Genomic DNA, 28,000 nt, shown 5'->3' on the forward strand with positions numbered 1-28,000 from the left:
GTGCCCATAATACTGTGGCTGCTCCATGTAGCGACTAAATATTAGCATCTTAGCATAAGTCACCAGTCGCTCGCTGGTCTTAGCTTTAGCCTGACATAGCAGGGTGGCATGACTAAAGTCTCATCTTTTCAAATGAATTCTGTTTAAGGCCCTTTGAAGAGATATTGCACATATGTGCAAATAGTTTAACCTTTGTGACATTTGTGAGAAAAGCACTTTCATGCACTTGATTTTAAAAATACCGTCATGCACTTACATACTTTAAGTGGAAATTTGACTGCAAATACACTGAATAGAGAATGAGTTCATATTTATACGTTTTTATGCTCGAATATGTTTTTTTTCACTGTTTATTGCTACATTCATCAAGGTCGGCTATTAATTGGTCAAGCATTGACAAATGATGTAATAGTTGATGATTGAGTGAGATACTATCCAATCCCTGAGTTTCAGAGGCTAAGCCCCAGCCACATGTCTCCAAACTGAAACAGTATGTCCACAATGGGGTGTCTTTACTCCAAAACAGTGGTCTATTGAGTGAGTGCTACATGGTGCCAGTCACAGTTGAGACTCAAGGTCAGTAAGAAAAAAAAAGGTTGACTTTCAAATGATATGTAGTGAAATTGATGACATTTGGGTTGTCTTGGTTCAATTTGTGAATATTCCAGCTGAATTTAGTTGTATTCCACCATCTCAGTGGCGATGATGACCTAATATTTTTGTTGCATTTCACAGTGGATTTATGATCTGGAGCCTAGTGTAGCTGCAATTGGGCGAGCCGTGTTGGTCTTGATGACTTCTCTATCGCGATCACTTACCTGGAGGAAATGCTACTGCCACTAAGGAGGAGAAGAAAGAAGGGATCTGGTTTCTACTAATAGAAAAGGCAACGGAGCAACTAGGGACGTAAAGGTAGCACAATCGCTGGAAAGTTAGCAATGTCAGTAAATGCATCTGACATAATGTTAGTGTTGGCGTGTGAAGGCTGTGTTTGTGCTTGAGACTGCTCCAAAGCCAAGAATTGCTGATGTCACAAGTGGGCTGGATCGAGAGGTGCATTGAGATGTGAGCAAGTGGTAAAAAAAAAAAGAAATGGTTCCACCAGCTCCTAATAACAAAATGTCATATTATTTGCCTTATACATCACCACAATAGAGTTTTGTCATGTCACACTCAAGTACATATTGATCTTTAGAATCCTAATATTTGGTATCCTACAATTCATGCATTCATCACTTTGGTTAAAGCCATGCATCCTACTTCAACACTTGGCGCGCCACTGTCCCAATATATACTCTACTTACAACTTACTTACCTATTTGAATTACTATACCGGTTGAAACACTGACAAACTAAACATAAAACAAATATAATTAGACTTTAAGGGGTTAAAGCTACCACTAAATACAAAGTAGCACCCTTGTTGCATTGCTATTATATTTAACATGAATACTAACATATAGAGAGACAATACACCGTGACAGTACTCACAGTCATATTCTTTCTACTCTGCAAATAAGTAACTAATATTTGTGCCGTACTGATGAGTTGAGTGGAGTTGACATGTCTCATTAAACAGTCTACCAATCCTTCACAATTGCTAGTCAATTGATGTAGTTCAGGGGGTCTCCAATGGGGTGTCAATGGGCACCAGGTAGCCCCTAAGGACCACATGAGTGGTCTGTTCAAGAAATAGCTCTTGCTCACCAGGACACATTGTTGAAAAAAAAGTGTTTATTTGAAAACATAAACACTGACAGTTTTCAGACGAAAAATACAGCAGGAGGTTAGAATAAGTTGAGACAGAAGACAGCATATAGACCATGTCAGCAAGCAGGGACGGGAGCAGGACAAGAGCAAAAATTGTCCGCCTTCATCCAGAGCCAAGCCACAAAAACAAGATACAGGTAATCATCATCATCATCATAATCATAACAATATATTGAGTTTATAGTACAGTTTTCGTCAGCATGATCTCAAAGGGCTGCAGACTTAAAAAGTCAAAAGTAAACAAAAATATATTCAATAGGAAAAGCAACAACACAACAGGGTTAAAATCCTATTAATAATTCAAAGTTGTAGACCTTTCTAAACAAAATGTTTTTTGGGCTTGTTTTAAAAGAATCCAGGTTCCGGGGAGCCCTCGACTAGCTTGGGAGGTTGTTCCAGAGTGGCAGTGTGGATCCATTTATGGGCGAGTAACAGATGCGTGTAAATGATCTGGGATGAAACAGGGAGCCAGTGCAGTGAATGGAGAATGGGGTTGATGCGTTCATATTTACGTCTTTCTCATCAGGACCCTGGCAGTGCTGTTTTGGATATATTGCACCTTCTGGATGGACTTGTCAGGTATCCAGATGAAGAGCCTGTAGAGCAGTCGAGCTTTGAGGAAATGAATAGGACCACACACTTCGGAGGTTCCCCAAAAGTTTAATCATGCTGTGGTCCAACCCTTGATCAAGAAACCTGGTCTTGATCCAGATGTGCTGTCAAGTTACAGGCCCATTTCCAAACTGCCTTTCATTTCCAAAATTCTGGAAAAAGTGGTGCACATGCAGTTGAAACTTTTCTTGGATGAACATAACATCTTGGAGGTCTTCCAGTCAGGTTTCAAGACGATGCATAGCACGGAGTCAGCCCTATTACGCGTTTCTAATGACATCCTCCTGGCAAATGACTCTGGAGACCACGTGTGTCTGGTTTTATTGGACTTAACTGCAGCATTTGATACAGTGGATCACAGTATTCTGCTGACTCGTTTGCAGCACTTGGTGGGCATTGGCGGCAGTGCTCTTGAGTGGTTTAGGTCCTATCTAGCTGACCGGACCTTTTGTGTCAGCCTGGGCTGCTCTGAGTCACGCACTGCTCCCCTGTCATGTGGTGTTCCACAGGGCTCAATTCTGGGACGTTTGCTGTTTTCGCTGTATCTGCTCCCATTGGGATACATCTTAAGGAAACATGGTATTCCCTTCCACTGCTATGCAGATGACTGCCAGATCTATGTCCCACTGAGCAAGAAAGACGCCTTCTCATTAAGGCCACTCCTATCCTGTCTGGAAGAAATCAAAACCTGGATGGGTCAAAATTTCTTGAAATTCAACGAAAAGAAGACAGAGGTGATATTGTTTGATCCCAGTGGGCCTTGTACATTCCATCCTGTAGACTTGGGCCCCCTGTCTCCTTATCTGAAATCAACGGTCTCAAACTTGGGCCTTAAACTGGACAGTGATTTCAAACTCGATCGGCAAATTGGTGCCGTTGTTAAATCAAGCTTCTTTCACCTTAGACAGCTGGCCAAAATAAAACCTCTCCTCTCACATGAACACTTTGAGACAGTAATTCATGCCTTTGTCACATCCCGGCTGGATTACTGCAATGCCTTGTACTTTGGAGTCAGCCAGTCCTCCATTAAGCGCCTTCAGCTGGTCCAGAATGCCGCTGCTCGCCTCTTGACTGGTACTCGTAAGAGGGAGCATATAACTCCCACTCTGGCATCCCTTCACTGGCTCCCCATTCATTTTAGAGTTATTTTCAAGATCCTCCTCTTTGTTTTCAAATCTCTGAATAATCTCGCGCCACCTTACCTCTCTGAGCTCATCCGCCCCTACACACCTGCCCGGCGCCTCAGGTCTGTGGACCAGTCTTTGTTAGAGGTACCAAGAACTAAACTGAGGCTCAGAGGGGATCGAGCCTTTTCTGTTGCTGGTCCCTCTCTCTGGAATGACCTCCCACTGAACATTCGGCAAGCCTCCTCGCTGCCCATCTTTAAAGCCCTCCTCAAAACTCACTTGTATTCTTTGCCGTTCGACTCAGCATGATTTGTCCTTGATTTTACTGTTTGGTGCTTTCCACCGCCTTTATTACTGATTCGTCTTACTGTTTATTGTGTATGTTAAATCGCTCCATGTACAGCACTTTGTATGCAGCGATGGCTGTTCGAAAGTGCTCTATAAATACTGTTGACTTGACTTGACTTCCTAACAACCAAATGTTGGGCACATTTTAAAAATATGTACAAAATATATGCCCTGAATATATTTCATTTTTCAAAATACATTTCAAGTAAATAAGTTCCACAATTCTAACCCAACAACAAAGTGTTTGAAACATAAATATATATATATATATATGCGGCCCGGTAGTCCAGTGGTTAGCACGTCGGCTTCACAGTGCAGAGGTACCGGGTTCGATTCCAGCTCCGGCCTCCCTGTGCGGAGTTTGCATGTTCTCCCCGGGCCTGCGTGGGTTTTCTCCGGGTGCTCCGGTTTCCTCCCACATTCCAAAAACATGCGTGGCAGGCTGATTGAACACTCTAAATTGTCCCTAGGTGTGAGTGTGAGTGCGAATGGTTGTTCGTTTCTGTGTGCCCTGCGATTGGCTGGCAACCGATTCAGGGTGTCCCCCGCCTACTGCCCGAAGACAGCTGGGATAGGCTATATACATATATATATACATTTTATTTGTGGGCGCCTTTCTAGAAACTCAAGGACACCTTACAACAAGCAGTTAAAATCACAAGTACAATGTTAAAAACAACATCAAATAAGAAAAAATAAATACAACAAAAATAAATAAATAAAATAATGGCTTTATGGTCTGAGTGAATAGGCTTGTCGAAACAGATGTGTTTTGAGGCTGGATTTGAAATGTGTTAGTGAGTCTGAATTACGAAAGTCAGCTGGCAGTGAGTTCCAAAGCTGGGGAGCAGAGCGACTGAAGGCTCTATTTCCCATGGTGACGAGGCGAGCAGGGGGGACAGAGAGGAGGACAGAGGAGGAGGAACGAAGAGAGCGGACAGGCGTAGGAATATGGATGAGGTCAGATAGGTATGGAGGGGCTAGGTTATGAATGGATTTGAATGTGAGGAGCAGGATTTTGTATTGAATCCGGTGTAAAATGGGGAGCCCGTGGAGATGTTGGAGGACAGGTGTAATATGGTTTATGTATGGTGTGAGTGTGATAATGCGGGCGGCTGAATTTTGGACCAGTTGAAGCTTATGGAGGGTTTTTTGAGGGAGACCAAACAGAAGGGAATTACAATAATCGAGTCGCGAGGTGACGAAGGTGTGTACAAGTATAGCAGTGGACTGAGGAGTGAGAGAAGAGCGGAGCCGGTGGATGTTTCGAAGATGATAATATGCAGAACGAGTGGTGTGGTTGATATGTGAGGTGAAGGAGAGGGTGCTATCAAGGATGACACCCAGACTCTTGACCTGAGGGGAGGGGGAGATGGAAGAGCTTTCGAAGGGAATGGAGAAATTGTTTATTTTGTATAAATTGTATATATAATACATTTTTCCCATTGCAAAGGGCCCTCGTGAATAAAAATAGCATTTTTCTGCACAAAAGTGAACTCACTCACATTTTAATAATATTGATTTTATAAAATTAAAAAAATTCCTTGTCTCACACCCCCTTGGGTGGTAACCGTCCCTCATTCAGCTCGGGTCCTCTACCAGAGGCCAGGAAACTTGAGGGTTCTGCGCAGTATCCTTGCTGTTCCCAGCACTGCACATTTCTGGACTGAGATGTCCGATGTTCCCGGGATCTGTTGCAACCACTCATCCAGTTTGGGGGTCACTGCCCCGAGTGCTCCGACCACCACAGGCACGACTGTCACCTTTACCTTCCAGGCTCTCTCCAGCTCCTCTCTGAGGCCTTGGTATTTCTCGAGTTTCTCGTGTTCCTTCTTTCTGATGTCACTTGGGACCGCTACATCCAGTACAACGGCTTTCCTCTGCCCTTTATCTATGATCACGATATCTGGTTGGTTCGCCAGTACCATTTTGTCAGTCTGGATCTGGAAGTCCCACAGGATCTTCGCTCTGTCATTCTCCACCACCTTCTGAGGTGTTTCCCATTTTGATCTTGGGGTTTCCAGTCCATACTCCGCACAGATGTTTCGGTAGACTATGCCATTTGTTGAGGAATGGGAGCTGTCAATTTGCTCTTGGCCCTTCCTTGGTTACAGGTTCTTTTATCGCTCTATAAGGTGGAAGAAGACCCAACACAACGTAGTCTTTTCTTCAGTTTATCACAACGCAACACGAATCGAATCGGGCTCCTGTGAGTCTCAGATTTCATCAGGAAGCCCCGAAGAAACACATTCATGAGATTATATAGAGATGATATGATAATGAGAGGCGGGGAGGTACGCCTCTCATGCAAATCCTGAAACAAAGAAAGTAACATGTCATCTGACCCGGTGTGGCCAGAGGAAGCCAGGAGCAGTGAGGTGAGACCAGACCACCACTACCCCCCATTTGGTGCGATGGCAGGAACACAGATACGTGAGATAACAGCTCCTCTAAAACATGTCCCGTGGAGGGGGGCCCCAGAAGTGGTGGGGGTCGAGGGCACTAAAGGTGATTGTAATAACAGTGAGCAGGAAATACCTTCAACCGCATTGTACATTGTTTCTTTCAGTGTCTGAACAAACACAACCAATAGGAAGGAACAACACCATAACCAAGTAAAAAGCAGAGATAAGGAAGATCAAGCAAAGTTCGATCTTGATATGATGACAAATTATAGACCACTGCTGCTGGTCACAGATCTTGAGATTAGGGTTCCTCTTTGAGGGCACTTGACAGCCTTCAGGGACTTTTATGAGGTGGTGGAGGCAAGAAAACCCTTAGGGGGCTGTTAATTAACCAAAGGGAAAAAGGCTCTAAACTTCACAGTACAATCTTTGTTTTAAGTACTACAGCAGATGTTCAGGACAGAGACAAGTATCAATAGTTCTCTTAGCAAGATGAAATTCCTCAACAATGTTCTACTACTACTTCTAGCGGAATAATTCCTTAACACCAGCCACCTGGTTATGGCGTTCCATGTAAGCTTTCCCTGCCAGCATCTTACACACTGCAGTTATGCGTTGAATCGTCTCAGGTGCCTCTTTGCACAACCTACACCTTGGGTCTTGTCTGGTGTGGTATATCTGGGCCTCAATGGCTCTGGTGCTCAGGACCTGCTCCTGAGCAGCCAGGATGAGTGCCTCTGTGCTGTCCTTCAGGCCAGCCCTCTCTCGCCACTGACTTCTTGAGATCGGTCACTTCAGTTATGGTCCGGTGGTACATCCCGTGTAGGGGTTTGTCCTCCCATGATGGTCCCTCTTCCAGCACCTCATCTTCTGTTCCCCATTGTCTGAGACATTCTCTGAGTACCTCATCCGTTGGAGCCTTCTCCTTGATGTATTCATGGAGCTTGGATGTTTCATCCTGGACACTGGCTCTCACACTCACTAGTCCCCGGCCTCCTTCCTTTCGGCTTGCGTACAGTCTCAGGGTGCTGGATTTGGGATGAACCCTCCATGCATGGTTAGGAGCTTTCGGGTCTTAACGTCCGTGGTCTGAATCTCTTCCTTTGGCCACCTTATTATTCCTGCAAGGTATCTGATCACTGACAGGGCATAGCTGTTTATTGCCCAGTTCTTATTCTTGCCATTGAGCTGACTTCTTAGGACTTGCCTCACTCGCTGGAGGTATTTGGCTGTAGCCACTTTCCTTGTTGCCAGTTCGAGGTTGCCATTGGCTTGTGGTATACCGAGGTACTTGTAGCTGTCCTCAATGTCTGCTATTGTTCCTTCAGGGAGTGAGACCCTTTCAGTGCGGACTACCTTTCCTCTCTTAGTCACCATCCGACTACATTTCTCAAGCCCGAATGACATCCCGATGTCGCTGCTGTAGATCCTGGTTGTGTGGATCAGGGAGTCTATGTCCCTTTCGCTCTCAGCATACAGCTTTATGTCATCCATGTAGAGGAGGTGACTGATCGTAGCTCCATTTCTGAGGCGGCATCCATAGCCTGTCTTCGTGATTACTTGGCTTAGGGGGTTCAGTCCTATGCAGAACAGCAGTGGGAAGAGTGCATCACCTTGGTATATGCCACATTTGATGGACACTTGGGTAAGTGGCTTGCCATTGGCTTCAAGTGTGGTTTTCCACATCCTCATCGAGTTCGCAACGAAGGCTCTTAGGGTCCTGTTCACCTTATACAACTCCAAGCATTCAGTGATCCATGTATGTGGCATCGAGTCATAGGCTTTCTTGTAATCAATCCAAGCTGTGCACAGGTTGCTACGTCGGGACCTGCAGTCTTGTGCGACTGTTCTGTCAACCAGGAGCTGATGTTTGGCTCCTCTGGTATCTCTACCAATGACCTTCTGTGCTTCGCTCATGTATTGATCCATGTGTCCACTTATCTTAGCCGCAATGATGCCTGACATGAGCTTGCATGTTGTGGAGAGACAGGTTATTGGCCGATAGTTGGATGGGACCGCACCCTTTGAGGGATCCTTCATGATCAGGATCGTTCGCCCTTCGGTTAGCCATCATGGGTGAGTCCCATCTCTCAGAAGCTGGTTCATTTGTGCTGCTAGGCGCTCATGGAGTGCTGTGAGTTTCTTTAGCCAGTAGGTGTGGACCATGTCCGGGCCTGGTGCTGTCCAGTTCTTCATATCTGAGACTCTTTCCTGTATGTCTGCCACTGTTATGGTAACTGGGTTCTGTTCAGTGAGGTTGCTGTGCTCCTCTCTCAGGGTCACCAGCCATTGTGCACTGCTGTTATGTGCAACCTCCTTCTCCCATATGCCTTTCCAGTACCTTTCAGTTTCCAGTCTTGGTGGGTCACCTCTGTTGTTAGGACCCTGCCACTGAGCGTACACTTTCGCAGGTTGTGTTGTGAACAGCCTGTTTATTCGTCTGGCCTCATTCTCTTTCGTGTACCGCTTTAGGCGGCTGGACAAGGCTTGGAGCCTTTGTTTGGCAGTTTCGAGTGCTTCAGGTATGGTCATCTGGATGTACCTCTCGGGTATCTGCCTTTTCATCACACCTCTCTGGGCCTCCGTCAATTGACTCACATCTTTCCGAGCCGCCTTGATCTTACCCTCCAACCGTCTTTTCCATGGTGGGTAACGTATCTCATGGCTTCCATGGTTGCTCTTATAGCCAAGCATCTCAAGGATCACTGATGCTGAAGCGTATATCAGCTCATTGGTTTCCGTGATCGTTACGGTAGGGATCGTCCTCAGTGCTGCATTCACACTTTCCATGAGACTTTCAGGTGGTACTTCACATCGCTGTTGTAATCGTTTCTAGGTTGCCCAGCTTTCATTCTCGCCATGATCTTAGCTTTCAGGTTAGTTGCTGTCTCACTCAGCATTTCATTCATTGGGGCTGGCCTCCCAATCTCATCATCTGCATTCATTGGGCCTTGCCTCCCAATCTCTGGTATGACCTCCTCCTCTGATCTGGCAGCCTGGGGCCCTTCACCATGGAACCTGCGTTGTACTTCATCAATCTCAAGTTGTGACAGCGGTTGCCATTTGTGGATGTTCGAACACTGAGCTACTAGTTGTTTCGTGGTCAACTGTGACTGTGGGTTTCGAAGTAACTATTTAGCCCACATTCTCTGCATGTAACCCCTCTGACTAGGGTTGCTTGAGTAGTAGCATTCCAACAGAGCCATGTTCGCACCTCGCCCATCTCCGCTTTGTTCCAGTAGCCCATTTTTCATCAAGGTGCTCTGGTTCCCCAGCACCTGACGCAGACCTTGTTTGGCCGGGCGACGTCTGAGCCGGCATGTCATTCGTTTTATTGTCTCTCATCATTGTATGAGGTAGGCATTAGCGTGAAGGATCTTGCCCAAGGACCCACACTGGATGGTGTTATGTGCTCATTCTTGCCCCAAGCGCGATTCGAACCACCATCTCGCGGATGCCAAACCGATGCCTTACCATCTATCCAGTTAAGTTTTAAATATATATATATATATATATATATATATATATATATATATATATATATATATATATATATATATATATATATTTTAATGAATATTAACATTAGGCCTGCTCATGTTGTAGTATAGAGCAGGCCCAGTCGATGTGCTACTAAGACACGTCTGCCATCTACTGGTGATTGGTGACATCGTAACATAAAACTGCAGTCAACCGCTTGTCTTTCTTGAATCTTTATCAATGTTTTTTTTTGGCTGATTTTTTGTCTCTAAAAACATTATTATTATTATTATTATTATTATTATACCTGTATTTGTTTTATTAATCCAGAGGCCACTCGGGGTTAGCCAGCGGGCTGCCAGTTGCCCATGCTTGTTTTAGGTTACTAAAAGTAGATTTTTAGAAAGCAAGATTTTTATCATGACTGCACTATGTGCTGGACCTCGTGGGCCGCTGCTCAAATTGTGTTATGATGACGTCATATGAATAGATCAGACATAATAATAAATGTGCCTATATGCGAAACAATGTTCTGCACAAACGGACAATCCTTCGTGTAGTCCCACCACACAATGATGGCAAAGTGTCATCGATATGGACCGTCCCCCACCTTCCATCCCCCGCCCGTTTACCATGTGCTCCTATTGAGGCTTTGGGCCACACGCGAGCGCGGAGAGAATCTTGTCGTCACCGAGTCGAGCCCTCGCTGTGCTGTGTGGTGCGTGGCACTGATCTCCACTTGCTGCGCTTAAGTATGACAAGAGCGAACTCATTGGGAGCCACTTCCTGCCATGCTAACTTTGATGGCTTCTTTCCAACGATGTGTTTGGCGTCCATGTCTTCCTTGAATCTATGAGGAAACCTAAGTCTAAACTGGTCAAACTAGCTCAAGTTGTGAGCGAGTGAATGCCTGAGAGCCTTCACATAAACACAAGCTTCCTCTGTGCACTTGACATCCCATGGGGGGAAAAAAAGATTTCAAAAAAGTTGCATTTTATATCGCAGATGAATGAGAAAGAGGGAAATGCTCTATTTTCAAGTAATGGGCCTGTTGCCAGGGAGTCATGGGACTTGAGTGCTGCCACATGCAAATTATGTGAGAGAAACAAACATTGCTTTCATACTGGCCTCCGCAATCCTTCCAAGTACAATCAAGCCCACATTTAGATGTCATCAAAAGCAATAGGAATGTAATGTAGCCCCATGATGGCTCATTAGCTGCCACCTTATGCATTCTGAGGATCACACTTCCTGAGATTAGTTTTAAGCTTATGCTATGACACAACCAAGAAGAGGCCCAATCTTCTGCTCCTTGAGTTATTTCAAATGTCTTGTGCAGCTTCTTCACAGTGGATGATTCACTTCCAATGTGGTTTTCATGCCTTGCAGTCTACAACCCAAACTCAAGACTGTATTTGAGGGCAATGTTGTTGTGATTGTGAGGGAAGAACAACGACATGCACAGACCGAAGTGTAGGTGGTTGTATGGCACTCATTCATCATTCATGAGCTGGGTAGGCACTGTGTAAGTGGCAGTGACAGCGGACACAAATTCGATTACTAAGGTGCAATACTGCTTATATTTGGCGGATTATTCATTACTCCACACAAAGAAGCGTCCTTTGTGGAATGTTGCATTATGACCAGTCGATGAGGGTGGAGAGTCATGAGGAAGGTAGGTAGAAATATCTGTCATTGCTGGCCGTACGTAGTTAATTAGTCGGAGCTGATAGAATATTTTACAAGTATCAGATGAGGGTGCCTGTGGACGGTTGTACTGATAAGTGAAATGATGACAAGGGATGTGTTTTATCTTTGCTGAATTCTCATACTTATTAACTAGGGCTTTGCTGGAGTGTCAAAATCTCAGTTTCATATGGTTGATGTCTCTCTGTGCACACTTGAGTGTAGTGAAGCATGTTGACTCAAACATTTAACCACGACCCCTTTTTGTCATAGTATCATATACTGTGTGTGTATATATATATACTGTAATTTATTTTACATTTTTTGTGCACCATTTTCACACTTGCACTGAATATTAAATTTACACGATAATAATCCATTTATATACCCACTGTATATATCCAATATAAACTATTTTTGAACAGTTTTCTTTTCAGTTAATTGCAATGCCCATCAACAAAAGACATTAAAATAACCAATTGCCTCTATTTTTATCTGTACAGGCAGTTTAGAGGGGTGTGACCTTCATTAGAGTTTAGCTGCCAACAAGCAAATGTAGGTTAGCCAAAAGGCGCTATACTGAAATATTCTCTGAAGTCTTTGGGCCTGATATATTACTACATTTGGTTTTCACTCATACTAGATTAGTTTGTTGTTTATTGAACATAAAACATATGCAGTAATAGTTTGACAGAAAATAAGGTAGATAAAATAGTAAAAAGAAAGAAATCAGTCATCATTCAACGCAGTTATTATGTTCAAGGGAGTAGGAAGAAGTAAAAAACTTATCTAGTCCTACCCCGTTATGTGTTTATATCTAATAAATCATTTTTATATCAATCAGAAAATAAAAAAGTATGAAGAAAGAAGTCTCCATTAAAGCTCATACTTTACCCTTAACCGTGATATTTTTAAAACTTTTGGTTTGTATCGGGATTATATACATCCACACCCTGGCACTCCTGTGTCAATTTTCTCTTGTATTCATAATGGATATTTCAATACCTTTCTCTATTTATCAACTTAGTTCTGATTTATCATTATATTTAAGTAACAGTTTAGTTTGCTCCTCACCTGAGGCATCATAAATGATGTCACATTTGAGAGTACAGTATACTGTAAATTAATCTGGAGCTCGTTTTTAGTTTACTCCAAACTAGGATTTGGGAATACAAGATAAAAGCGCACCATTTTCATCCTTCATGTAGTGAATGTACTAAAAGTGTAATGATGTGTTTGAAGAGTTTGTGACAAGTGGAGGAGCCCATGCACAGTAAAAATGGGCACACTGGTCCAACCGGCACTGCTGATGCTTTTATGGCAAAGTGTTTGGCCTTTGGACATCCCTCTGGAAAGTGAGTAAGCAACCACCTTTTCTGCTCAGACTTTGTGATATGCATTCTAATGGTCTGCTTTAATGCCTACGCTCATTCTTTGTCTGCCCGCAGTCCGACAACCCCCAACCATCATCAAGCAGTCAATGAAGGAGCATATTGTTGACCCCAAGGACACCATGGTCATTGAGTGTGAGGCCAAGGGAAACCCGCATCCAATGTAAGCAGCAGATGCCGCCCATTGCACGCTTTGGATTCCAACCCCCTCAACTACGCCCTTTTCTTCCCCTTCGTTTGCTCATTCACAAAGTTTCTCATGGCGGCGCAACGGCAGGTATTTCAACGTGGCACGTGATCCGCAGGCAACTATGCGCAGGCACTCTGGGACGCTGGACATCTATGCCTGGAACAATCCACAGCAGTATGAGGCAGAATATCAGTGCATTGCCTCCAACGAGTATGGTTCTGCATACTCCAATAAGATCAGACTGCAACTGTACAGTAGGTTGAGAGAGGCCTTTTCGTATTCAACACAAACAATCACGTCCCTCCAAAGTTATGCCATGCAGTTAGCCATCCAAACATCGATCAGTATGTCCTTCAGTTTGACAGGACTAAATGAGCAGTACCTTGTTTATTGTGCCATGTGTGGATAATGACGGTGGATGGATGGATAGATAGATAGTTAGAAGTGAAGCGGGACGGAGTTCATGTGGAAACAGCTGCAGAATTTTGCACCATGCGCAGTCGATACTCAGTCAAAGTGAATGGAAAGGGATGCCTGTTGTGCTTGTGCAGGGGCTCCTGTATGGCCGAGGGAGATTGTGGAACCAGTGGTGATCAGTGCGGGCTCATCTTTGGTGCTGGCTTGTGACCCTCCAGCAGGGCCTCCGAAACCTGAAACTTACTGGATGTCCAGCTGTAAGTGGCCCTTCACAGTCATTGCTTAATGCTCGCAAAGCGGCAAGTGTGCAACTATGACCCCTCTAGAGCCACCGTACCGCCAGTTCCAACGCTTCCAAATTTGCCTCCATTGATTGTTGTTTGAAAGTCAATTTCTTTTGAATAACAGCGGTCAGCTTTAGTATTTGAGAGAGAAAGATAAACATACAGAGTTAGGTTTTCATGTATGACATGATATGTTCCTGTAAACGTGGACTTGATTTCCCATATATCCTGTCAGGCTCCTATGCCAGACCCTTTAACTGGCCAATTCAAACAGCGTTCCCCACCATGCATGCCGTGCAGCAGGATCGTAGGGTATCCATGGGCGTCAACGGGGATCTGTATTTCGCCAACGTCCTGTTCAACGACTCTACCTCAGACTTCTGCTGCAGTGCCCGCTTCCCGTACAAGAATGCCATCCAGCAAAAGATGCCAGTAGTTGTCAAGGTTCTCACCAGTAAGTTGCAACGGCTACTCACATTCCCCCTGTTCCAACATTTGCTCCCATCCCACTGAGAGCAACAAGTTATATTGTTTCTTTGTTTCTTTCTTTTGCCTTGTAGTCAGATTTGCTAAAATGACACGCTGGCTGGTCCACCAAGAGTATAGACTAGTGATTCCCAACCAAAGTTTATTAGTTCATTTATTTATCCACTTCAAATCATGTGAGTAAATTGAGAAGCAATTGTCATTATTTCAGTACTGCACATATACTTTTTGTGACATTTCTGTAATGTGAAATACAGGGTGCGCCTTGGCTAAGTAAATGTTGGGAATCACTCGCTGTGACTCAAAAAAAAAGCCACTTGTCGCTTCAGTACAGTTGGTGTGACAGACTTTTCTGCCTTGTCGGCCTTAGTCCATCCAGTTTGTCGCCCTTGCAGCCCAAGCCGTGGTGGAGGCCGCTCCCACCTGGTTGTCTCCTACAGGCTCATCAAGTTCTGTCCTGGCCCTGCTGGGGGAGGAACTACTGTTGGAGTGTATTGCTGCAGGAGTGTGAGTGTGTTTCAACAGATCAGACATGACTATAGGCATTCATGATAGCAAACTACAACAGGAAGCGTTTGCTACTCAAAAATATTGTACATGTTCCGAGCAAAATTACGGAAATACTATTTCTTGCAGAAGTGGATCTGCTTCCATATGATTGAATATGCTTGCAAGAGGAACAACAACCACAGAGTAAAAGTAGAGCTTCACTCTTTTCACATGGAGGGAGGAAATAAGTAACGGCTCATCAACCATCTTCATTAAGCATGGACTGTGTCCTGTCTGACGAGCATTGCTTTTGCGTGTCCCATGCAGATGGTTTTGTCTAACAATGTCATGCTCTAACCCTCATCGATAAGGAACTATGCCCCAGAACGCAAACATGCTCGGTAGTTTCATCAGTCACGACTTCAGCAAGGAAGAGCGTTCAAAGACAAGAGCAGATAGCTTTTCATTAGTGCTTGTGTACATTTTTCTTTAAAAATCAAGGAGTTGGTGGTTTGGGCACAGTGTTGGACAAAATGTGAACCTTGACTAATGGAATGTGTTTTTAATAAATCAATGACTAAAATGACACTGCCATACTGTAACTAATGTTGTTACAGTTAATGTTAATTGCACATTGAAGCGCATTCCACTGGGTCACAGTTCAAAAGCTATTTTCTTGATGTCAAATGTGTGCCAACTTAACAGCTGGCACCGATGCATGAAATCGCAAAGATAAAGGCTTGGCTTGGATGGACAAAGACATCGAGGAAGATGAATGTCAGATTGAGACTGTAAGACCTTTTTATCGTCCACAAGGCCCACTCCTCACATTACCTGGACAAAGAACGGCGAGGGTTTGGCGGTGACGCCACGCATGAAAATGAAACACTTCAACAAGATGATTCAAATCCCAAAGGTAACTTTTGAGGATGCAGGCGAGTACGTCTGCACTGCGACCAATAAGATCAGCTACGTCCAGCACACGTTAACCGTCACGGTCAAAGGTGAGAAATGTCCATTCACAAACTGGCTTTTTGACTGCTCCAGCAACTGACATTAGTGTATTTGACAGCGGCTCCATTCTGGTTAGAAAAGCCTCAACATTTAGTTTTGGCTCCTGAGGAAAGTGGACGCTTGGTGTGCCGGACCGATGGCGCTCCTCGGCCCACGATCAGCTGGTTCATCAACGGGGAACCCATTGAGAGTAGGTTTTCCAGAAGTATGCAGTGCAAAAGCTTGAAAAGTCCATCCAAGTAATGTCTTTCTGCCCGCTGCTTGTTTTTTTTCCCCTCTCCTTTCCAAGCTGCCACACCACAGCCCAACAGACAGGTGTCAGGAGATACTTTGACCCTCAGCAGTGTGACGGCCATCAACACAGCTGTCTACCAGTGCAATGCCTCCAACCCGTATGGCTACTTATTGGCCAATGCTTTTGTCAATGTACTGCGTGAGTAGCCACCTTGTGTTTTGTGTTTAAGCCCTGACCAAGAAATGCTCCAGTGGTGTGACCTTAGCTACTACAGCCACCTTAGTTCAGATAACCTCTCAAATCGACACAATTTTTGTTCTGACATGTCATTCGTGAAGACGTCAACCTTGCACTTTCGGTGCCTTGAAAACATCTAGGGTATTTTTTTATGGCTTTTGTTTGTTTCACTCTACTCTTACTCTGTTTTTGCTTCTTTCAAATCACGTTGGTTCGGGTTCGCTGGTAGTGTAGGCAGCATGGGTTCTGTTCCCACTCAGTGACGGTGTGGATGTGAGTGTGAACAGTTGTTTATCTCTACATGTGCCATGTGACTGACTGGAGACCATTTCAGGGTTTAATCAGCTGGGATAGTGTTGAAAATGGATGACGGGATTCAAATCGAGTTGGTTAATAGTTGAGATGACAAAACTACTCACATGTTGTACCTAAGTAAACGTACAGGTGCCACTGATTTAACTCCTTTACCGAAGTAGAAGTGCAAAAAGTACAGACTCTAAAATGTAGTTAAATACAAAAATAATCATGAATAATCACTGTCAATTATAGCTAACTAGCTGGTTCGCCGCCCTCCGGGCGGCTCATCAGCTGGTTCCTGCGGAAGGCTGGTAAGGTGGTGGTTCGCCGCCCGCCGGGCGGCTCATCAGCTAGTTCCTGTGGAAGGCTGGTAAGGTGGGCTTTCGGCCCACAAAAGTGTTGTTGCTTGGTTCAACTTTTTGTTCATCTTCATTGCTTATCGCGAAAATAAAGAGATGTTTAGCTCTACTAAATAACTAACAATTTCATTGCAATGCTTGTGGGTAGACAACATTTTTTCGCTAAGATGCCAGCGCGATCGTAGTGAGCCACTGCCTGAGCGGCGCAGTGGCGGCGCGGTGAAGTAGGTACGTTTTGAAAAGGGACAGACGGAAGGACAGACCGCGTGCGGGACGACGCGCAATATATATATATAGATATCTGTTCTTCTGGGACTGTGCGGACCTTGGATTTTCCGGATCAATGTTGGTTTTGACAGGTCGAGCAGTCACTTTGTCATTCTTCAAGTGCATTGGTGTGATGACAAGAAGAAGAAGCCCTGGAAAAACAACAAAACCTTCCAGCCACTGCGTGAGGACGGTGACCTTTGCGGCGTCGAGACTGAGGCTTTTGTGAGCGTCCGTGGGCTTTGGCAGTCAAATGTATTTAAAAGAAAATGACAGCAAGAATGCTTTTTAACTGTTCAACCTGGTCATGATTTTTACAAATGGATTTTTATGGTCTTTTATGGTCTCATCACGCTCTCAGCTTGCCTCGGTCTTAGTCTGGGAAGGTCTCAGACAGTCTTGGTGGATTGATTGGATAAACTTTATTGTCAAATGTACTGTATGGGTAACATACAGCACAGATGAAATTTCTTCCCATTTCTTCTGGTGTTGACTCGGTCTGGAATCGTGAGTAAATGGGCTGCATATAGCGCTTTTCTACCTTTGGTACTCAAAGCATTTTACACTGTCTCCTCATTTACCAACTGAGGACGCAGCATCAGGAGCAACTGGGGTTTCAGTATCTGAGTCTTGGTCTTGTCGTGAACTCGGACAGTGTGGGCACAAGGCTAGTGGAGACCCATCAACGCAGTGCTGTCCTGACTCACCTTGCGCATGAATTGGGATGCAAGGCCAAAGATCTTTTAAGACAAGCCGCGAGTAGTCCAGTTGGGATTGATTCACTGCCTTGAGAATAAAACAACCCAGATGAATGAGAACGTTCACAGGCATCTCGTGTATCGTGAATTATCGCCGTGCCACTGGAAAAGGTTGTGGGTCACCCAGAGTGCAGAGATAGGAAAGTTAGGTGAAACGCGTTAGTCATAGATCCAAATGAATGATGTTTTCTAGATGCAACTCCCCGCATTCTTGGGGTGAGGAATGAACTCATCAAGGTGGTGGAGGGACGTCGTGCCTTCTTGGAGTGCCGCTACTTTGGCTCTCCAGTGCCTGAGCTGCGATGGTGAGCAGATGCAGTTTGACACTTTAAGTGTTGCCAAAGTTTATGTATCTGCTGTGATTTTCTGAGCGCGGGTCCCCTCGCGCAGGTCCAAATACGGCCAGGGGACTCTGGAGGGGACTCGTTTTAAGACACACAGCAACGGCACCCTGGAAATAAGGCGCACGCAGATCGAGGATCAAGGAACATACGTGTGTGTGGTCAGCAACATCGCAGGTCGAGATGAGACTCAAGTCCGAATTGAGGTCAAAGGTAACCAACACGGCCACTTGCCAATCATTACCTTCCGGTTATGGTGATTGCAGTTGCACAACTAGGACTGTCCTACGATTCAGTACAGTTGTACATTATTGAAAACGATCACCATGATGCTAAACCGTAGAGGCAATGTTTCTCCATTACTGTAATGAACACTGGGAAACACCAGGACAGGTCTTTTTTTTTTATTCTTCTTCTTGCCACAAGAGGAGAAATCGCTGAGAGCAGACTGACGAAAGGCAATATACAGTACAAGCCAAATGACTTGTCACCCGCTGTTACAATTGTACACAAAGAGAGACATGGAGTGATCCTTTTGTTTAGTGACCTGGAACACAGAGGACTAAAATAACCTTGGGCAGTGAGCCACATGCTGCTTCGCCAAGGCTCAAGACAAAAGATATCAGATACCGTATGTGAAGAAACTGCTGTGGCAAACACTTCCATTACATAAGCATCATATCAACACCGCGCTGTCAGTGTCAATTAAAAGTGAGCAAAGCTGCCTTTGTAATCTGATTAGAGTCTAGGTGTTGGATAGCATCGTGCTGTGATTGCTCTGCATATGAACAGTATGACATTTTTTCAAAATATCACAATTATGATATTTTGAATTGGATGCAATCTATTTCACTTTCTTTACGCAGAGCCAACCTTGATTTTGAAAAGACCCCAAGATATGAAAGTCAGTCGTGGAGGAGACGTGCGTTTGGAGTGTGGTGTGAAAGCAGACGCCACCACTCCCGTCACAACCACTTGGATGAGAGACAAGAAGACTGTCACACTTGGCTGGAGGTGTGTAGGTCTTTTCAACTTCAAAACATAGTCAATGAGATCACAAGGTTCTCAACCATCTCTTTCAGCCTTATTTTTCTTTTCCGTTTTACACATGCAGAATATCCCTGGATGAATCAAATCTGGTCATCAGCAATGTCAACACAGCTGACGCCGGCGTCTACACGTGCCACATCCAGAATGAACTGGGCCAAATGTCTGCATCGGCACGCCTCATGGTGATGGGTAGGACCTATTTGGAAAACCGGCTTACCGTCAACAAACCATCATGTCGAGCTCTCAATGCCTTTTGGACACGTGCGTCTCACAATTGCAATCATCTTTATAGGCGAAGTTTAAATGCTCGAGCTATTTGTCTCTGGTAGTATGATCTACACAAATGTTGCAAAATAAATAAATAAATAAATAAATAAAAGTAAAATACAATAAAAAATACAACCTAATGTATGGCTCCCATTTGTACTGTCATACTGACCAATGGCGGCTGTGCAACAATGACGTGGGAGTGTCATGGAGCAGAAATAAAGGAATCGGTGGTGCGGTACTTACAATACTATGGCGGTTGTGCAGATGGTGCAGATAATGGTCGCACCATGTCAAGTGAGCAGTCATGCAGTAATTATAATACAACGTTGAATTTCATATGTCTAGTGGTGTGGAATATTCATCCTTGACAGTTATGCAAATACTCTATGTGGAGAGATAACGCTCCAATAATCAATGCTGTGGAATGTGCAAAAGTGGCATATAAATTCAAAGTGCCACAATGGAATATGCACACGGGCATACAGATTGTGTTTGTGTGTAGATTATCCTGATCCTCCAACTAAACTGGAGCTGTCCGATCCATATGAACGCAGCGTAAGACTCACATGGGTCCCTGGAGACAGCAACTTCAGCCCCATTACAGGTTGGGAAGTACACTGAGGTGGCCACTTTTCCTGTACTTTTCAAGCAAAAACTGTGCATTCTGAACCTGTCTAAAGTGATGGGGCAGGGCCCAGGAGACAGACATCACTTTGATGCCGATCCGCCAAGAAAGATAGCCTTTGAAACATGTGGATTGTCACATTTTGCAAAATAACTAACTCCACGTGTTGATGTTCCAAGTGCCTTTTGGGGCATCTTATTAAGAAACTGACGATGATCATGACAACTGTATGTACATTCATGAATCTCTTGACACTGATCTGAAAATGTAAAGTCAATAAATAGTGTTTCATCTACTTAGAAAAAGAAGGATGCAGACCATAGCATTTTAAAGTCTGGATCATTTGGCTACTGGTGTAAAGTATGCATTGCTACTTGTCATTTACTGCAAATCTAGTAGAAAAGTATGATACACGTCTGCAAGAAATCACAACTTCCTACTGCGGACCACATGCACTTCCGATTTGAATGATTTGTTCGTCTGTCTCTTCAGAATACTTGGTGCAATATGATGATGATGACTGGCTACCCGGCAAGTGGAAGAACTTGTCAACATACCCCGGCAGCCTCAACTCGGTCATTCTGCACCTTTCGCCTTTCACATACTACGAGTTCCGCGTCATTGCCATCAATCAAATTGGTGCCAGTCGCCCGAGTCGTCCATCTATGCGATTCCAGACCAGCGGTGCACGTGGGTTTCATAATTTCGCTCCGGAGAGTTTCTTTCTTCCTTGGTTTGAGCCAGCATTTACTGCTAATGCTGTTGTTTTCGTGTCATGTGCATGTTTGAATGTCAAGAGATGTCAAGCTAGCCATTTCAATAATTGGTCCACAGCTCCAGATGTCATCCCAAAGAATGTCAAAGGAGTTGGAACATGGAGAAACAACATGGAGATCAGCTGGGAGGTAGAACACACCCACAAGAACATGCACATAAGGGGTATTGTACCTCGGAGCCCGTAAAACCTTCAGCACTACGACTGTGGTCTTTTCTGTCAGCCTCTGACTTACAGAGAGTGGAACGGGCCACACCTCAAGTATCTCGTCTGGTGGCGAAGAAGAGACTCCAGAGAGGAGTGGAAGAATGCCACCACTAAATGGCTGAAATATTACATTTACGATGCGGATACATTTACTCCTTATGAGCTCAAAGTTCAGGCCGTCAATGACTTTGGGCTGGGCCCAGAGTCTCCCATTGTCATCGGTTACTCGGGGGAAGACCGTAAGTTCCGCGGTTCATCTCAGTCATCGGCTGAATGTGTATTTGCAGCACCGCGTTGCAGAGGGAACACGCTGCCATTCTCTCGTGTCCCTCACCAATGATTGATAGCAAACTCAGTGAACTTTCTGTCTTCCCCAAGGTCCCGTTAGTGCGCCCCAAAACCTGAGACTGTCAGACATCCAGGGCACCCAGGTGACGCTGCACTGGGACCCGGTGCCGCAAAGCTCCATCATGGGAGAACTGAAAGAATACAAGGTGTGTTGACCGAGACTGAAAAGCCACGATATCAAAGACAACATCCAGGAGACATGAGGTGACGTTTGTGATCACGGGACGGTTAAAGTAATTTTAGGTCAGTAGGTAACTTCTGTCTCCTGATATGAAAAGGAGTTGACACCTTGGTATGGGTTTTCTTGCACATTGTTTTATGAGCAGGAAAAGCAACAAGACCACCATACAAAGCATCCAGAAAGTGTTCACAGTCAGTGAGTTCACATCATAACTTTTTAAAAGCCCTGTAAAGTGAATTCAGAGATCTGTTTCTGAATACGTGTTGAAAGGCAATTTGTAAAAGCATGCGAAAAGACCCAACGGCGATGTTGTGGAGTGAAAGCATTCAACTTTCCCCCCCCACATTTTCACATTTGCAGATTTCCATGCATGGTTTCAGCACATTTAGTGGACTTGCCCACAGCCTTTGAAAGTGTAGTGAACATCTCTTCCATAACTTTGAAGCCTCATTTAATAATACATGGCTTGATTTTATTTGAATCATTCATAGGTGGCATCGCTGTGGTGTGGCAAATTTCGATGCCATTTTTATTTCCATAAATGCTATGGAGAAAAAAGAGTTCTTGCAAGTGAAATGTGAAGAATATGGAATTCATGTTGCTCTCTTCTTCATCTTTTGTACAAAGAGTATTAGCAGTTCTTTCAAATTCGGGGATGGCCTGCACATACTACGTGGCATAGCATGAGGTTGATTCATCTACTCCTCTTTTTGTTGAAATGCAAAACAAAATGTTCATATTAAAAGCAAACAGAAATATAACACCAAATAAATCCTCTTCCATGTGTGATTTTGATTCTGCCCTTCCCAAAGTGTGTGAAGCAAATAAACTGCTTCTTGTTTGTGGTTGGCGTTGCAGGTTTACTACTGGAGGGACAGCAGCCAACTGAGGTGGCTGAGAGTCAACAGAGCGATGAGGTCTCAAGTGTTTGCGGGCACCGGCCCCGAGCCTTCGGGGGTTCTCACCGACCTCAACCCTTACAGCAACTACAAGATGTACATCGTAGTGGCCAACAGTCGATATGAAGGCCCGCCCAGCAACAATGTCCACTTTTCGACACCGGAAGGAGGTACGAAAGGTCTGAAGTGACTCGACGTCCTGGTCTCAAGGGACAACGAGTTGGCATTGCATCGATGCCACTCTTGGCCTCATCGAACAAATACTGTAAATCCTCATTTCTCATCAATGGGCGAAGACTGAATCGCTCCTTTATCATCTAGAACCGCTTCAAACAACCTGGCGTTTATGTGGGAGTGGATAATTTTTTTCCCCCGTTGGTTTGACGTATTTGTGCAATGGAAATGAACGTTTTAACTCGTGTGGTGTGTTCAGTGGCTTGTTTTGAAAGCGCATTAATTAAGTTGAGTTGAGAAAGTCATCATCTGCTGTGTCATCTCTAGTCCCATCCGCTCCCACATCCTTCAGGATCCAGCAGCGACACCTTGACAGTATTTATGTGGACTGGGATCTACCGGCAGAACCCAACGGAATTATCAGCGGCTATTCCCTCAAGTACCAGACAGGTGATTCTTCACTCAGACGTTGCTGGTCATTGTGCATTCACCGAATTGGACGTCGCTGTACAGAGAGTTGGTGGCCCGCCTCTTCAGATATCCACACCCCACCAGTTTTGACGAAGACCCACTCCTCCGAGTCTTATTACGTGGACTCTCACACTATTCTAACTGACATTGTTTGGCACCCCATGATATGTTCAATGTTGCCCACTCGGCATCCATTGCTGCCTGCTCATCCTGAAAGAGGGGGCTCTCTCCCCAACTGCGGCCCCTTTGCAAGCTTCTTATTTTTCCTCAAGTGTTTTAATTTTTGCTCTCCTGAGGGTTAAGATCATGGGATGCCGTAAATATTTGTCAACTGCAGGCTTGTTGAAGTGAAGCGCTCAATGATTACATCTGACTTGACCGACTGGGATTTGCTGTGGCTCCACAGTGAATGCCAGCAAGGGAGAGGAGCAGAGAGTGGAAGAGTTTCTTGCAAACGTGACCAGTTTCTCACTGCGCCGATACGACCGCTACACTCGATACCGCTTCTCTGTGGCCGCTCGAACTCGATTAGGTTTAGGCCAGTGGCACACGGAGGAGTCGCCGCACTACACCACCGAGAGTAAGCCTTTGCGCACTTTGTTGGCTTGCGCATGTAAAGATGTTAGCATGACGTGAGCTTTGCTCATCCACAGTCTACGCCCAGGATCAAGTGGACCTCTCCACGAAGGGCTGGTTCATTGGCATCATGTGCGCCGTGGTCCTCATCGTCCTCATGCTACTCATCGTGTGTTTCATCAAGAGAAGCCGAGGGGGCAAATACCCAGGTGCCCGCAGATTGCCCATCTGTCACATGGCATCTCCTTACTCTTTTTTTTCTATTGCAGTACGGGAAAAGAAAGAGATTTCATTAGAACCCGTGGATGACATTGATCAAGAGGGTTCTTTTGACTATCGGTATGTATGAGAGAAACCGTTCCCACCACACTCTGACAAAAATGAGCGGGGAATGTTAGTGTAAAAATTATGTCTTGATCATTTGTTTGGCGTATGACAAATCATCCTCATCATATTCAGATGAAATATAATTGACACCCCAGTGTCAATTATAAAACATGTATAAAACATAGAGTAATAATTTGACAGAAAATAAGCTAGATAAAATGGTAAAAAGAAAGAAATCAGTCTTCATTCAACACAGTTATTATGTTCAAGTGTCGTAGCTTTCTGAATTGGGCGCCTTGTTCTCATGCTATTTACTTCCCCCCTTTGCTCTGCAATCATGTGGAAGTCATACTGCCTTGGGCAAATGACAGGAACCATTTCAAGTTCTCTTCTTGTAAACAAACCGTTCAGTCAAATTGCTGTGGAATGTAACCAAACACATTGCGTCTGATTTAAATGATGCTGAACAGGTTCAGATCACATCATCTCTCATTTTTTCCTGCATTCAAATCTATTTTTTCTTCACCCCCCCAAAAACCATTCACCTCTGAACAACAAGGTCTCTTGAAAGGTAGGTCTACATCAGCAGTTTTCCTGCAAAACGTGGCTTCCATTGGCTGCTGAACTGAACAAATGTCCTTTTCTGTACGGCAGGCTTGCCCATGTCACCACTCTGCCCTACCCACGCTGGTACGTGCTCTATATTGGACTAGACACTGTCGACAAGAATGGAAGTACTTCCAAATTGTCGGTGTTCAAATAATAATTGAAAGGACAGCTCGAAAGTGTGTGTGTGTGTGAGAGAGAGAGAGAGAGAGAGAAGTTTATTTGTTTGTTTGTTTATTTATTAGACTTTGGGGTTCCAAATGTACTGAATTGTACAGACCATACATTAATTAAGTAATTAATTCGTTCATTCATTCATTTTCCGATCCGCTTTATCCTCACAAGGGTCGCATGGGGTGCTGGAGCCTATCCCAGCCGTCTTTGGGCAGTAGGCGGGGGACACCCTGAACCTGTTGCCAGCCAATTGCAGGGCACAGACCATACAATAGTTTGTAATTTACAGTGGTGGCAGTTCTGAATTGTAAATGAGTTCTGTTATCAATTGCCTTTCTGGGTTTTGACAGAGGAAATAATGGCTTTTTCGCTCATTTCCATGGGGGCACATGATTTGAGATACAAGTTGGAAGCGTGAAACAAGTTAAAAGGTGCATCTCAAGCTACCAGTGTACTTTTTTTCCAATGTAGGGAGGAGGAAATGGGGATTCAGAGAGGACCGCCTTCTAAGGAGGCCGTGATGAAAAGGTCAGAGAGCGACGACAGCCTGGTTGACTACGGAGATGGCGGAGACATACCCTTCAATGAGGACGGGTCCTTCATTGGCCAATACACGGCACGAAGGAGAGACGTGAGGGACTTGGACTTTGGTGGCAGTTTGGAGCTGCATTCTCCAGTGAATCCCATCTACTCCCTGGCTTGAAAAGGGCAAATGCAGGCAGACTGCCAGGACCAGCAGGAGGACAAGCTGGTCTACAAAGACGGGCATGTAGCTGGGAAAACACTCAGAAAAAACTCATGAGAATACATGCCATTCCAGACACATTTGCATGTGTGTCAAGTCAGATCCTGGAATGAAAAGTGAATCACTTTATCACGTTGATAAGAACAAACAAATGCAGGACAGAAACGTTCCATCAAACGTTGTTTTTTTTCTCTCTCAACATCAGTAATTAACTTTTAACCCTTTAGAGCACCGGTGTCAAACTCAAGACCTGGGGGCCAAATCTGGCCCGCTACATCAGTTATAAGAGGCCCACGAAGGCAAATCAAACACGTCATCTTCCATGATGCTGACTAAAAACTCTACCAAAATTTTTAATTCTCATATGTAATAAATAAGAGGCATATTGTAAGCATTTTCTTGTGACCAAACCCCTCATTACAGTAACTTAAACAATAATTGAATAAACCGTTATTATTGACTTTTTAATATGGTTTCAGTTGTAACGGTCCTCCAAGGGAAACAAACGTGGCCCCCGACAAAAATGAGTTTGACACCCCTGCTTTAGAACCTCTGAACGACGATTTAACGGCTGCTCGTCTCAAGATATTTCCAATGACTAATTAATTCAATTCCATCGGCCACTCAGTTTGCAGCTCTGCTGGATGGAAAATGAGATGGTGTCATATTGTAAATGTAACTTCTTGTAACCTTCCACTCACAAGAGAGAAATGACTCACGTGGCTTGTTTGCTGCTCACAGTATATCCACAGTGTGCTCGCTGTATATTCCACCCATTGCTGCATTGTAAATCACGTGTCAAATATTACATTTTGGAATGGTGCTTATGTTCTCTTTTACTGCTCCTTTTCCAAACTTCAAGTGAAAATTTGACACATCATAGAGAAGGGAGTCATCAACAATGCTGCCAAATTTGATTGATTACAAAATCACCTAGTTTGTCAAATGAGGCTTCAAATAATGACAAATCAAGATGTTCCATGTCCACTGAAACCACGCCCACCAAACTGTCGATGCTTGTAACTCAATGAGCTTCCCAAAACAAACAAAGTACAACACTTGTTTGCATTTAAATAAACACAAAGTCGCCGACTAAAATTACTAACAAAGTACAGTGCAGTGTTTTTGGAGATCACAAATGTAAAAAAATCCTTACAGGACCTTCATCATAGGTACGGTAAAAGAGCAACATTTTTCATCTGGATGTAAAAACATTTACCCTTACAGCTGACTTCACTTCTGTTGACAGCTTATTCAATTTGCCTACATCATAACAGCTGAAAGCTGCTTTCCCGTGTTGACTTGAATTCTGGGCTCTAGTTCGTGAACCTCATACCTTACAGCCAGCCCCATTGGGTTTGTTTATATTCCATGAGCATGTCTTTAATGTAAGATATACATAAACCATGCAATTTATGGACAGGGAGCTTAATTTAAAAAAAAATCTCTTCTCCAGCTGTCTGGGAGCCAATGTAAAACCTTTAGGACTGGAGTCATATGTTCTGTTCTCTTTGCTCTGGTCAGAACCTGAGCTGCAGTTGTTTTAGTGGTTGATTTGATGTGACTGCTGAAAGTCTGATCGGAATCAATCGGCACAACAAGGTTTCGGACTTAGTCTTTGGCTTTTATAGACGGTGACTCTAAGTGTTCACTAACAGCAATCTTATTTTCTGTATTGCTAAAAACAATCAGCTCAGTTATGTTTTGGTTTACTTGAAGGAAATTTTGGGTTGCGTACTTGTGAATTTGTTTGAGACGGTGACACGACACCTTAGTGCTACTGGTATCATTCGGGGACATTGATAAATATACAGTACAGTCGAACCTCGTTACAATGTACCTGGAGGGACATAATAAATCTGTAAGTTATGACGTTCGTTCCTTGGAACCATTACCAAAAAAACAGCTGCCAATTAGGACGTAGAATACTGTATGCACATTTATAGAAGTAAAAACATAAACATGTAATACAGTATAAACATGTCAATTACAAATACGTGTGTACCGTATGAAGAAAAAAATGTTTTTTTTAAATGTGAAACAGATAACTGGAGCATTCCTACTCGAGCATTCCTACTTCAGCTCTGAAAACATTCAGTCAGGAAAATGTTACCCGTGATAGTCTTGGTTCCATTTCGTCTGATGCAAATATTGGTGCCTGAATTCTTAATTAGTGGGGGAAGGGTGAACTGAAAAGTGTCAATCGGCATTGTTTTTGACATGGCCAAAAATTTGGGTTTTGAAATTAGCTTAATGCTTTGTCTCCAAAACTGAGTATAGTATGCATTGCACAGTTCTTCTTCTTTGCACGTTTTCAGCAATTATCTCCAAACATCTACAGTATTGGGAAATACATTTTGGAATTAACAGGGCCTTTGA

The 28,000-nt window shown here is 44.1% G+C and overlaps 1 protein-coding gene across 8 annotated transcripts; it reads left to right on the top strand.

Moving 5' to 3' along the window:
- Window position 1: 1 nt before the first annotated feature.
- Window positions 2-28,000, top strand: nfascb (neurofascin homolog (chicken) b). Of its 8 annotated transcripts, XM_052057951.1 has the most exons (28): window positions 520-576; window positions 754-2,349; window positions 12,671-12,783; window positions 12,877-12,982; window positions 13,073-13,263; window positions 13,561-13,683; window positions 13,946-14,164; window positions 14,592-14,703; window positions 15,502-15,689; window positions 15,758-15,889; window positions 15,989-16,132; window positions 18,046-18,157; window positions 18,243-18,406; window positions 19,060-19,207; window positions 19,308-19,432; window positions 20,016-20,117; window positions 20,631-20,828; window positions 20,973-21,043; window positions 21,137-21,359; window positions 21,499-21,614; window positions 22,508-22,718; window positions 23,050-23,172; window positions 23,600-23,773; window positions 23,847-23,978; window positions 24,039-24,108; window positions 24,656-24,667; window positions 24,751-24,786; window positions 25,348-28,000. In XM_052057951.1, exons 2-28 carry the CDS (start codon window positions 2,216-2,218, stop codon window positions 25,577-25,579), a joined length of 3,711 nt encoding a protein of 1,236 aa, XP_051913911.1. In that variant the 5' UTR covers window positions 520-576; window positions 754-2,215; the 3' UTR covers window positions 25,580-28,000. The 8 variants fall into 8 exon arrangements, with proteins under 8 accessions (XP_051913910.1, XP_051913912.1, XP_051913914.1 ...); XM_052057950.1 differs by having other exon boundaries at window positions 2-2,349; XM_052057954.1 differs by having other exon boundaries at window positions 9-912.

This window comes from Hippocampus zosterae, chromosome 2 (assembly GCF_025434085.1).
Source record: "Hippocampus zosterae strain Florida chromosome 2, ASM2543408v3, whole genome shotgun sequence".
Lineage (NCBI taxonomy): Eukaryota > Metazoa > Chordata > Actinopteri > Syngnathiformes > Syngnathidae > Hippocampus > Hippocampus zosterae.

Excerpts from the sequence above, each read along its gene's own strand:
- nfascb (XM_052057950.1), top strand. The coding sequence starts at position 2,216 with ATGATCTGGGATGAAACAGGGAGCCAGTGCAGTGAATGGAGAATGGGG. Across the intron at positions 16,133-18,045 it reads TGCTTTTGTCAATGTACTGC|ATGCAACTCCCCGCATTCTT; the intron begins GTGAGTAGCCAC and ends GATGTTTTCTAG. Across the intron at positions 20,829-20,972 it reads ATTCCAGACCAGCGGTGCAC|CTCCAGATGTCATCCCAAAG; the intron begins GTGGGTTTCATA and ends ATTGGTCCACAG.